This window comes from Gracilinanus agilis, chromosome 4 (assembly GCF_016433145.1).
Source record: "Gracilinanus agilis isolate LMUSP501 chromosome 4, AgileGrace, whole genome shotgun sequence".
NCBI classification, from domain to species: Eukaryota; Metazoa; Chordata; class Mammalia; order Didelphimorphia; family Didelphidae; genus Gracilinanus; species Gracilinanus agilis.
Genome location: NC_058133.1, coordinates 111,260,234 through 111,272,522, shown reverse-complemented (window position 1 = coordinate 111,272,522; position 12,289 = coordinate 111,260,234). Strand labels below are relative to the sequence as shown.

Genomic DNA, 12,289 nt, shown 5'->3' with positions numbered 1-12,289 from the left:
GGGAGGGAGGGAGGAAGGAAGGAAGGAAGGAAGGAAGGAAGGAAGGAAGGAAGGAAGGAAGGAAGGAAGGAAGGAAGGAAGGAAGGAAGGAAGGAATCACAATTTGAACCCAGATCTTCTATCTTCAATCTAATGCTCTTTCAGTTTCACCAAATAACACTGACATGAACACATATAAGTTGCTTAAAACAAAAGTCCTAAGAGAAGCATAGGTTCAGATGAAGGACAGCTACTTCTGATGCAACAAACATTCATTAACACATGTTTGGGGCAAAGAATTGTGGTAAGCCCTGAAGAAGCCACCAAGCTTAAATCGGACCCAACTGATCTCTTTCCTAGAAGTCACAGTCTCATAGATTTAGAGCTGGAAAGGATGTCAGAGACCATCAAGTCTAAACTCTTCATTTTACAGCTGTGAAAACTGAGGCCCAGCAAGATTGATTTATCAAGAGTCACATAAGTAGTTGGTACCAGAGGCCAGATCCTTGGATCCTAGATTCTTTGCTTTTTCTCCACTAATTCTCTACCAGAGCACCTGTAGGTGCTGGAAGGACTTGTAGAAAGAAAAATGGCTTGGCAGAGAACATATTCACTTTCCAGTTTCCAGAACCTTCTTTAGAGCCATGGGAACTGCCTGCTCCCTTAAGGATTATTTTTTAAAAAGAAAGAAAAAACTGTAGGCAGAGCTCCTTCCCCAGCCAGCCAATCGAGTCCTCACTCCCACCCATCTGGTGCTGATAGTTGCCTGGCACTTTGCTGAGGAGGCACTGAATTCAGATTTCTGAAGATCCTGATCCTTTCTAAAGATGTTGTTTTTATGTACTTCTAACCTCTGCCCTCTTAAAGAAGCTAACTGGCCCCTATTCCTTCTGAGAAGAGACCAGGGAACTGATCTGTCAGCCTTTCTCTACCTCTTCCCTTATTTAAGAGGACACACTAAATACTCTGGACAGGCAGGATCATTCTCCCTGCCTCAATAATCTCTGAATGAGAGAGAGAGAGAGAGAGACAGAGAGAGAGAGAGACAGAGAGAGAGAGAGAGAGCATTAGACACCTGTAAAACCCTAAGGAAAGGCATTACTCCATCGCATTATGAAGGATGGGTTTGGATAGCGATGAATAAAATCAACAGGTGGAAGAATGTGGGTGTCTTACCTTTTGCCCTGGGCTGCTCCAAGCTGTCTCGGTGGCTTGTGCTGTGTGGCATCTGGGGAAGGCTGGTCACTTTTATGCAGGTGGCTAGGAGGAAATGCCACTGAGGTGTGTTGGGTGGGTCTGCTCCTTGGAAAACTTTTTTTCTTCCCAGTTTTCTCAGCATCTCTTTCCTTAATTGTTTTCTTTTCTTCTTTTTTTTTTTTTTGAGACATCAACTGATTAATCATTATTAAGAAATTCCGTTCCTTCTTCTGGGTCTTGACATGCATTTTCTAAGGAAAATGAACTCCTGGTTCATATGCAAATGAGACTTCTTGCAATCCTACCACCACACTGAAAAATCCAAGTTAAATCACTCTCTTCTCTTTCATGGCATAACACCAACAGTGTCCTGCAGGCAAACTCCAGTAAGAGCCTTTGCCAAACACACCCTCCTACCAACCAGCTCCAGTGAAATTCACTACTAGTGCAATCTGGCCCTGCTTGGCAGGCTGGCATGGGGCAATCTATGCCTTTCTTGAGGAATCCTGAATTTTATGGAGAGAAACCATAGACACACAACATCATAGAATGTTAAGCTGAAGAACACATGGATCATCTAACCCAATACCCTCATTTCTGACTTCCAAATCCTCATCCTTTCTACTATGTGAGGCTACCTAAAGTTCTTTCCTGTTTGGGTTTGACCTCAGCTCTGCTTCTTACCAATTGTGTGATCTTGGACAAGTCGCTTAACAATCCTGAGCTTTATCTTCCTTAATCTGTAAAATTAGAATGTAGGACTATTTATCCAAATTCTTTAATCCAATTGCTTTAAGCCACTATAACATGAGATGTATCTGCATGGTACAGTATAGACTTAAAACTGGGAAGACCTGAGTTCAAATCCTGCCTCAGATTTTTTTTTTAGTAACTCTAGTACCTACACAAAGTATTTAATTTCTTTGAACCTCAGTTCAGAGTAAATAATATTTGCCTTCCAGAATTCTTGTGAGGATCAGTTGAAATAATATATGTAAAGCATTTGCATTTTATAAACCTGAAAATACTATATAATATAGGATCATGGTGGCAAACCCATGGCACACATGCCAGAAGGGGCACTCAGAGCGCTCTCTGTGGGCAAGTCCACCATTGCCCCAGCATAGAGTTCACAACAGAGCTCATCACTACAAAGCCAGAGGGAAGCCGCCAGGCTGCTCCTCTCCCCCTCTCCATGCTTGCCTGTGGACATCACCCACCCCTTTAAAAGGTTCACCATCACTGCTATAGGCTAATGGATTTAGATCAGGAAAGAATCTTAAAGGTTATCTAGTCTAACCTTCACATTTTTGAGGTGAAATTAAGACTTAGAGGAGTTGGAACCTAACTAAGGTCATACAGGGAGTGACAGAGGCAGCATTTATACCCAGGACCTTGACCTCCAAAGCCTGTGTTCTTAAACTGTCATATAAACATGACCTGTATATTATCTCCTACCACCATCCCTCTACTACAACTAGACAGGATTAAGAGGAAAATTAGCTTCATCTTTCAACCTGGCCAGAAGAGCTAGAGTAGTACTAAGATCCCAGAGATCCAAAGAGGAACTTTGGTGGTAGCTAAAACTGAAGGGTCACTGTTCCAGTGGTTGTACTTGAGTTATAAAAAAGGAAGGAATGCCTCATGGAGACCTGGGTATAGGACTTAGCTGTAACCCACCTGGGCAATATCTATATAGGAGAGGGTCACTTTATTCTCTTCATTATGAAGAAAAAAGAAACTGAGAGTAAACGAGGGGAAAAACTTAATTCTAGCTGACAACAGAGCCAGAAGGGTAAGCCAGGCAACCTGATTCCCAAGCTGGGACCCCTTACCCATATCATTTCTTCTCCACACAAATATCACAACATTTTCAAATAAACAGCGTGTGTTGTTTTTGTCGGTTATTTTTCAGTCATGTCTGGCTCTTTGTGATTCTATTTGGGCTTTTCTTGGCAGAGGTACTAGAATGGTTTGCCATTTCCATCTCCAGCTCATTTGACAGATGAGGAACTGAGGCAAATAGGGTTAAATGACTTGCCCAGGGTCACACAGCTAATAAGTGTCTGCAGTCAAATTTAAACTCATAAATATGAGTCTTCTAGACTTCAGGTCCCATTCCTATTCTGTTTGGAAAGAAAAAGGAATAAATGAAAAGCTTGAACACCACTCCTGAAAGGTTATTGATTTGGGGTTCAGAAAAAGAAGGGTTTGACAGTGGGAGACAATGGGAATGCAGCTTGGGGGAACTCTGGCGAGAATAGTTAGGACTAAAACAGATGGTAAATGGGATAGAGTAGAAGGGCAGCCAAAGAAAAGTGTTAAAAGTAAGCAAGGATGTGGGCACTGAGGTCTTCCTGAATGAGATAAAGATCTGAATTCCTCCTCAGTAGGGTTAGTTCCTTCTGTCATCACAGCAGAAGAAACTTAAAGGTTATCCAGTTTGATTCCCTCATTACACGGATGTAGCAAGCTTATATAAGCAGCAAGTATGGGCACTGGGAGTCCAAGCAAGGTCTTTTCTCTAGAAAACCAATGCTCTTTCTCCTCTGCTCTGGAATCTGGAATATCTTTTGCCCCAGCCCAAGCTCAGAAACAAGACTCCCAAGCAAAGAAAGGTAGAGGTGGAGGAGAACCATGATTTTTCCTCTTTAGGTTCAAGAAGAAAAGAGTAATGAACAGTGGCTATCCAATGACCTTATTGAGTATCTTCCACCCTTCATTCCCAATCCCTGCCTCCTTCCAAACTTCCCTATTACTGTTCAGGGCACCACCATTCTTCTGGTATCTTCCTCTTCTCCTCATTCATATTTTCCTCATATAGCCAATCCATTGCCAAATCTTCTTTCTACTTTTCCAACAACTCTCTAATTAAGACCCCTTCTTTCCATTCATATAGACACCACCCTAGTCCAGGCCCTTGCAATACATAGCCTTCTAATTGGTCTTTCTGACTCATCTCTCCCCACTCCAGTCCATTCTCCATTCAGTAACTTAATCTACATTATTAATAATTAATTAAATATTAAGTATTGATTCCAAGGCAAAAGAACAATTTGGGTTAAGTGACTTGCCCAGGGTCACACAGCTAAGAAGTGTATGAGACAAGATTTGGACCTAGAACCATCTCATTTTCCAGTCCTCAATCCACTGAGTTGCCTGGCTGCCTTCACATAGTCAAAAGGAAAAAGAAGTGATTTTTTTTAAACCCTTACCTTCTGTTCTAGAAACAACTCTAAGACAGAGGGACAAGGGCTAGGCAAATGGGGTGTGACTTGCTCAGGGAAACATAGCTAGGAAATATCTGAGGTGAGATTTAAACTCGGGTCCTGACTCCAGGTCTGACTCTCTGACCACTGTGCCCCCTAGTTGCCCCCAAAGTGATCTTCTTAAAGCATAGGTCTGACCCACATTCTTACTAAATTCTAGTACAGTGATGACAAACCTTCTAGAGATGGAGTGCCAGGGGCTGCCCCCACCCTTCCCCCCCAGACCAAGTGCTGTGCCTATCCCCCCATTAAGAGACAACTAAGTACTGGGCACACACTGCCCTGCCCTTGCCCCACACAGGGGAGGGAGGAAGCACTCCCATTGTGCTACTAGGTGAAGGGGCAGGTGAAGTGAGGAATGTCCTCAGCATGTGTAGAGAGAGGGAGGGAAGTAGCCCAAACACTCTTCTCCTCTCCAGCTCTGCCACCTGTGAGATACCCACCTTACCCACTGCGCTCCCATTGGCCTGCAGGGCAGAGGGACAAGTGATGTGAAAAAATGTTGTCAGGCACACTGGAGAGGGAAAGGGGAGCAGCTCCACCCGAGTCCCTCTACCTTTCTAGTAACAAACTCGGGATGGAGGGCAGCCATGTGCCCACAGATATCATTCTGCATGCCATCTTTGGCACCTGTGCCATGGGTTTGCTATCCCTGTTCTAGTGGCTTCCTATTACCTCTAGGATCAAATTTACAGAGGGAGCCAAAAATCTTAGTGCAGCTTTACCTTTTAATGAGCTCAAGACTTTGGGGACACCTTAAAAAATTCTGTTTAGCATTTAAAGCCCTTTGCAACCTGGCACCTTCTGAACTTTCCAGCCTTCTTACATTTTACTCTCCTGCACATACTCTAGGACCAAGCAACACTGGCTTTCTTACTCTTCCTACCCAATGCCTCATTTCCAACAGGATTCTTTCACTGGTCGTGCACACTCCCTGGAGTTCTCTCCTTACCTTTCCTTCCTGACGCCCAGCCTCCTTCAAGAGCCAACTCAAATTCTACCTCATGAAAAAGGCCTTTCCCAGTGCCCATTCCCTTTCCCAGAAGTAATCCCTAAGGCTAGTGCCTTCCCTCTGAGATTACCTTCCATCTGCCCTTTACATACAGAATATATATTTGCCTTACATATCTTGTATGTACATTGTTATTTGCCTGTTTTCACCTCAATTAGAACTGAAGAGTTTTTCATTTCATTGCATAATTAGCACTTTGGCATTTTGCTAGTAAAAAATGTTCTTTTAAAACCCTTACCTTCCATCTTGGAATCAATACTGTATATTGGCTCCAAGGCAGAGGAGTTGTAAGGACTAGGCAATGGGGGTTAAGTGACTTGCCCAGGGTCACATAGTTAGGAAGTGTCTGAGGCCAAATTTGAACCCAAGATCTCTGGGCCTGGTTCTCAATCCACTGAGCCACCTAACTGCTTTGACATAAACAATTTTAATAAATGCTTATTGACTGACAGACCAATTTTTTTAACCCTTACCTTCTGTCTTAGAATCAGTATGAAGCATTGATTCCAAGGCAGAAGAGCAATTGGGGTTATGTGACTTGTCCAGGGTCACACACAAATCTGAGACAAGATTCAAACTTAGGAACTCTCATCTCCAGGCCTGGCGCTCCACCCATTGAGCCATCTAGCTGCTCTTGACAGACTGATTCTGAGGGGGATATTATCGATGGGGTTAGTGGTTTGGGATAGAAGTTTCCATCTTTGGAGGTAAAGGAGAAAAAAGAGAAATGTAAGTTCTGGTTAAAAAGGCCATCCAGGGCTCCATTTTCTCTCTCCAGCCTGAGTTTCCTCAGCTTCCAGACAGTAGCCCAGCTGCTCATGTGATCAACAGATTACTACACTGCCCATGTTGACTCCCACACCCACAATCATTTGTTGTACTGAGACTGTATGTTCTGACCCAGCTTTTGACTTCGGGGCAAGAATGTCAGAGCAGAAACCTTATTGTCAGGCATAAAAACAGATTATGGAGTCACAGCGATTAGCTACAAACTTGGGCACTTAACCCCTCTTCTCAGAAAACCTTTTAGGCCCCTATATGTGGGAATTATACATACACACATTCTCTCTCTCTGTCTCTCTCTCTCTGTCTCTCTGTCTCTCTCTCCTCTTTTCTTTCTCTCTTCTCTCTCTCTTCTCTTTCTCTTTCTTTCTTTCTCTCTCTCTTTCTCTCCTTTATTCCTCCCTTCTCTCTCACACACGTAAATATGTTTTCATGCATGTGTATATTGCACACCATGCTCATATAACCTATATGTGTGCTATGTGCACACTGTGATATGTCTACATGCAAACATGGGTGCATATACATGCGATACTCACACACACACACACATATATATACACACATAATACTTATGTGTTTTGGAATGGGGAAATGACACCTTCCATTGCTATAAAAATGACTCAAAAAACTGTCGTGAGCAGTATTAGTCCATGAGAAGAGACGATGAAGCCCTCCTTCTTCCTTTTGATAGAGAGTTGGGCAACCATGGCTAGAGGACATTACATATGCTACACTTACTGTATTGCTTGGTTTTGCTTAGCTGTTTTTCTTTGTTTCAAGAGAGGAGGAAGTCTTGAGGGGGGAAATGTATCTAACAAGGACTGATGGAGAAATAAAAGGAATCAATCTTTTTTTTTTTTTTTGCTTTAAAATTATGATTCTCAGAGAAGTTATGGGACTTGCCTAAGGTCACACAATATGTCTGGAGAAGGGAAATGGCCAACCACTCCAGTATCTTTACCCCCTCCTCCAACCCCCGAAAAAAATCCCAAATGGGTTCATGAAGAATCAGTCTAGACTAAAAAACAACTAAACAACAACCATACAATATGCAGATAGCAAAGCAATAAAATAACACTGAGATCCTGAGCCTTGTTACCTACTACTAGAATGGAGTGGAATGTCATTCTGTTCCCAGGACTGGAAACACGTAATGGTCCCAGGAGTTGGCCCAACAGTGGTGTGGGCTTCGCAACTTGGAGGTTGTTCTGTTACGAGCCAGCATTGCTCCTCAGGGCCCCCATCTTTACCGCTGGACAGCAGGCAGGTGAGGACACAAAGCAGAAACTCCTTTGAGTTCTTTAGCTGACAGGTGCACATTGAACGATGCCAAGGGGAGCTCCCTCTGTGCCAAAACACAATTATTAACAACTCTCCCACCCCCACCTCCACCTCCACAACATGTGTTGAGCATGACTACATGGGAGTTATCTCTTCACCAGAAAAGAGTGGAGCCTTCCAGGGCCCCAGGCCATTCTCCACATCTAGGGAAACCCCTGCTCTTCTCCAGTTCCACTGAAGGCGGACACAGTGGAAATGAGGTGAAATTGCAGCAGGAGGGATTTAGGTGAAACTCAAAGAAGAACTTGCAGGTATTGCAGTGAGACCCTAGTTTGGTAGGGAGGGAGGATTCTGAAAATAAAAGAAATACTCATTACGGTGAGGAGGCCGTGTAGATTAAAGGAATGGGTCCTGAATTTGCAGTCTGAGAACCTTCCAACCATTACTGGGTCATTTGTGTGACTGTGAGTAAATAACCTCTTTGAACTTTAGTGATCTTATCTGTAAAAAGAGAGGAAGGCATTAAAAGATCTCTGGGAGAGAAGTGGGGAGGTGGCGAGGTGGCTTACCAGGCCTGGAGATGGGAGGTCTTGAGTTCAAATCCAACCTCATATTTAGTATAGATTCTATAAATTCTAAGACAGAAGATAAGAGTTAAAAAAAATGTTTTTTAAAGATCTCTAAGAATCTTCCCAGCTCTTAAAAACAAACAACAAAAAAATCCTTACCTTAAAACCCATGCTAAGTAGCAGTTTCAAGGCTGAAAGACAGGGTCTAGGCAACTGGGGTTAAGTGACTTGTCCAGGATAATACAAGTGGGAAGTGTCTGAGGCCACAATTGAACCAGGTCTGGGGCTCTATCCACTGTGCTACCCAACTGCCCCTGCCCCTTCCAGCTCTAAATCTATGATTCTGGGAGGGGATCTCTGTTGGGGAAATGAACATGAACTTGAAAGAATACAAATACATAACTTTGTTGATATATTTTAAAACACAGATACCTTCTGAATCTTTAGTTACTTCCAAAAGAAAATAAACTTAACATTATATTAGAGTAGTCACTCCCTCCCGTAATACAGAATTTGACCCCTCTTGGTCATAGGGGCTGGTCTTACTCAGTTGCTCTGGGGGGAAATATTGGTGTGAAAGAGTCAGACTGGTGAGGTATGGAGCAGCTCACACTGTTGAAAGCACTGTTCCATTTCCGAAAGACGATCCTACTCTAGTTATTTTGGGATCAAGGTGACCCGTGGAACTAGATCAAAAAGATGAGATGGCCTTTGGTCCTGTGCACAAACATTTACAATACAGAAGAATGCACAGACATCATGATATGTTGGGGGGGGCATACTGGAAAGTCCCAGGAACTGAGTTCAGATGCCACCTCTGAAGCTTACTACCTGTGTGATCTTGAGCAAATCACCTAACCACCCTCCTCCACCCCAGATCTCAGTTTCTTCCCATGTAAAGTGAAGAGGGTAGAACTAAATGTATTCTCTATGAGCTACCTATACTTTATCTATTCTTTTAAACCTTTACCTTCTGTCTTAGAATATAGACTAAGAATCAGTTCCAAGGCAGAAGAGCATCAAGTGCTAGGTATTTGGGGTTAAGTGAGTTGCCCAGGGTCACACAACCAGGAAGTGTCTGAGGCCAGATTTGAACCCAGGAATTCCCATATCTTTCCAGCGAGCCCCCTAGCTACCCAACTACATGTACTTTAAAGAGTTGTTGACAAGATTTTGTGGGAAGCCAAAAGGCAAAATGGTTATTACTGATGGGAGAGGTAAAAATCAAAGAAGACTTCCTGGAGAAGGTGGCATTGGAATTGGACCTAAGAGGATAATGATACCAACTCACATTAATAAAACATTTCCCCCCAGAACAACCTTGTGAGGTATAGAATAGGATAGGCAGAGAGGCCAAACTTCTGATTTCATTGGCATAAGGAACTCCTAGAGAAGGAAAATCCTTCTACCAAAGTAGGTCAGCACCTCCTCTGCACTTTTTATAATCATAGAGAGTTGCCTAAAGCCATAATAACAAGTTAACATTTATCTAGCAGTTATTATGTGACAGGCATTGTGCTAAGTTCTTTACCAATATTATCTCATTTGATCCTCACAAGAACACTGGGAGGTAAGTGCTATTACTATCCACATTTAACAGGTGAGGAATGGAGAAGGAAATGGCAAACCACTCTGGTTCTCTTTGCCAAGAAAACCCTAAATGGAGTCAGGAAGAGTCAGATACACCTGAAAAACAACTAAACAATAGTACACATGGAGATTAAGCAACTTGCCCAGGTTCACACAGCTAGTAAGTGCCTAAGGCAGAATTTGAACTCGGGGATTCCTGACTCCAGGCTTGGTGATCCATCTCTGACTGTACCTAGCTGCCCCATAACTATAAGAGGTTAATTTCCCTAAAGTCACAGAACTGAGAGTTGGCACTTGCATTCATGTATTCCTGGCTCAAATGCCAACTCTCTATCTTGAGGCCAGTAATGTTGTTCAATTTTATCCAGCTCTTTGTGACTCCTTTTGGGGTTTTCTTGGCAAGGATACTAGAGTGGTTTTGCCATTTCCTTCTCCAGCTCATTTTATAGATGAGGAACTAAGGACGAGATTAAGTGACAGCTAGTAAGTGTCTGAGGTCAGAAAGAGAAAAAATTGGGGGTTGATTGAGTTGTTTTGTCTTCTTTTCAACTGGAATTCCATCAGCTCAAACCAGTGATCTTCCATTTTCTATCTTCTCTCTGAGCTGATAGAACTCCAGTGAAAAGAAGACAAAACTACTCAATTCCCATTTTGCTTCTGCTTTCTCTCCTAAAGAGGATGATATTCAAACTGGAAAGTACAGGACCAAAAAAAATGATTAACACAGAATTGCAATCCCAGATAAATGAGAGATGATAAGAAAGTACACCCAGGGACTGAAGTCACCAGCCTTGGATGAATTACATCCCAAGGTGCTGAAAGAATTGGCTTGTGGGGGAGGGGGTAGTACTGAGTCATTGTTAGTGATCTTTAAAAAGTCCTAACAGGGGAAAAGCCACAAGAATGAAAAGATTGTTCCACTTTTCAAAAAGGTGAATTCTCAGTATAGCCTGCGGAGCCTGACTTCCATTCCTGGCAGAAATGCAGGCCATCTATATACTGGCCCACTAGCTATTGTCCTATTCCTCTATTTTGCTTCCTAATCAAACTCCTGGAAAGAGCTGACATTATTCAATACCTCCACTTCTCTTCCCTCTCAATTCTAGCCCTCTGCAATCTGGTTTCTTACTTCTCAATTCAATTATGTGTATATATATATATATATATATATATGTATGTATATATTTATATATGTATGTATAAATATACATATAACACATACTATTATGTGTAATATAATATATAATTTGTTATAAATATATATTAAATTAAATTATAATCAACATACTTATCCAAGAGAAACAAATTCTCACATTAGCTATGTCCAAAAATCTATCTCGTTCTTTTTTTTATCCCCTCCCTCCCACTCTTTCCCCATTCCCAAAAAGACAAGTAATATGATATTGGATGTATATGTTATCATATATATACATATATACATATGTGTTTTAAAGGAATGGTTTGTGAGTTGTTAGAAAATAAAAAGAGGATCCCTTTGAACTAATGAAAACAGGTACTTTGGGGGCAGCTAGATGGCTTAGTGGATAGAGAAACAGGAGGTCTTGGGTTCAAATATGGCCTCAGACACTTCCTCACTGTGTGACCCTGGACAAATCACTTAACACCCATTGCTCAGCCCTTACCACTCTTCTGCCTTAGAACCAATACACAGTGTTGATTCTGAGACAGAAGATAAGAGTTTTTTGAAAATGGGTTCTTTGAGAACATTTTGTACCAAATTAACATAATTTTTGACAGGGTTTTTATATTGGTAGGTCAGACCTGAAGCACAAATCTAATATATCTGCTTTGTGGTAAAGCATCTGACACATCTTTTATGAAATTCTTATCAATTAAACAGATAGGGATTAGATAACAGTACATTCAGGTGGCTTTGGAACTGATTGCATAATTGCACCCAGAGATAAATTATTAATGGATCTGTGTTATCCTATGTCCTGGAGGGTTCTGTCCTTGATTAGGGAGAGGTAAGAATTTAAGAGACAGCTAGATGGTACCATTGATAGAGCTCTGGGCCTGGAATCAGGAAATTTTTTTTCTTTTAATTTTTAAAACATTTATTAATAATCATTTTTAATATGGTTACATGATTCATACTCCTACTTTCCCTTTCACCCCCTGCACCCCCCCCCATGGCTGACACACATTTCCACTGGTTTTAACATGTGTCATTGATCAAAACCTATTTCCAAATTGTCGATAGTTGCATTGGTGTGGTAGTTTCGAGTCTATATCCCCAATCATGTCCACCTCAACCCATGCATTCAAGCAGTTGTTCTTCTTGTATGTTTCCTCTCCTGCAGTCCTACCTCTGAATGTGGGTAGTGTCTTTACCATAAATCCCTCAGAGCTGTCCTGGGTCATTGCATTGCTGCTGGTACAGAAGTCCATTACATTCGATTTTACCACAGTGTATTGGTCTCTGTGTACAATGTTCTTCTGGCTCTGCTCCTTTCGCTCTGCATCAATTCCTGGAGGTCTTTCCAGTTCACATGGAATTCCTCCAGTTTATTATTCCTTTGAGCACAATAGTATTCCATCACCAGCATATACCACAATTTGTTCAGCCATTCCCCAATTGAAGG

At 42.0% G+C, this 12,289-nt stretch overlaps 1 protein-coding gene across 1 annotated transcript in view; it reads right to left on the bottom strand.

Moving 5' to 3' along the window:
* IL19 (interleukin 19) overlaps positions 1–1,207 on the bottom strand; it is a 17,313-nt gene extending 16,106 nt beyond the window's left edge. Inside the window, exon 1 of the mRNA XM_044674941.1 lies at positions 1,156–1,207. Coding sequence (XP_044530876.1) covers positions 1,156–1,207 — 52 coding nt within the window. The remainder of the gene's footprint in view (positions 1–1,155) is intronic.
* Positions 1,208–12,289: the final 11,082 nt, after the last annotated feature.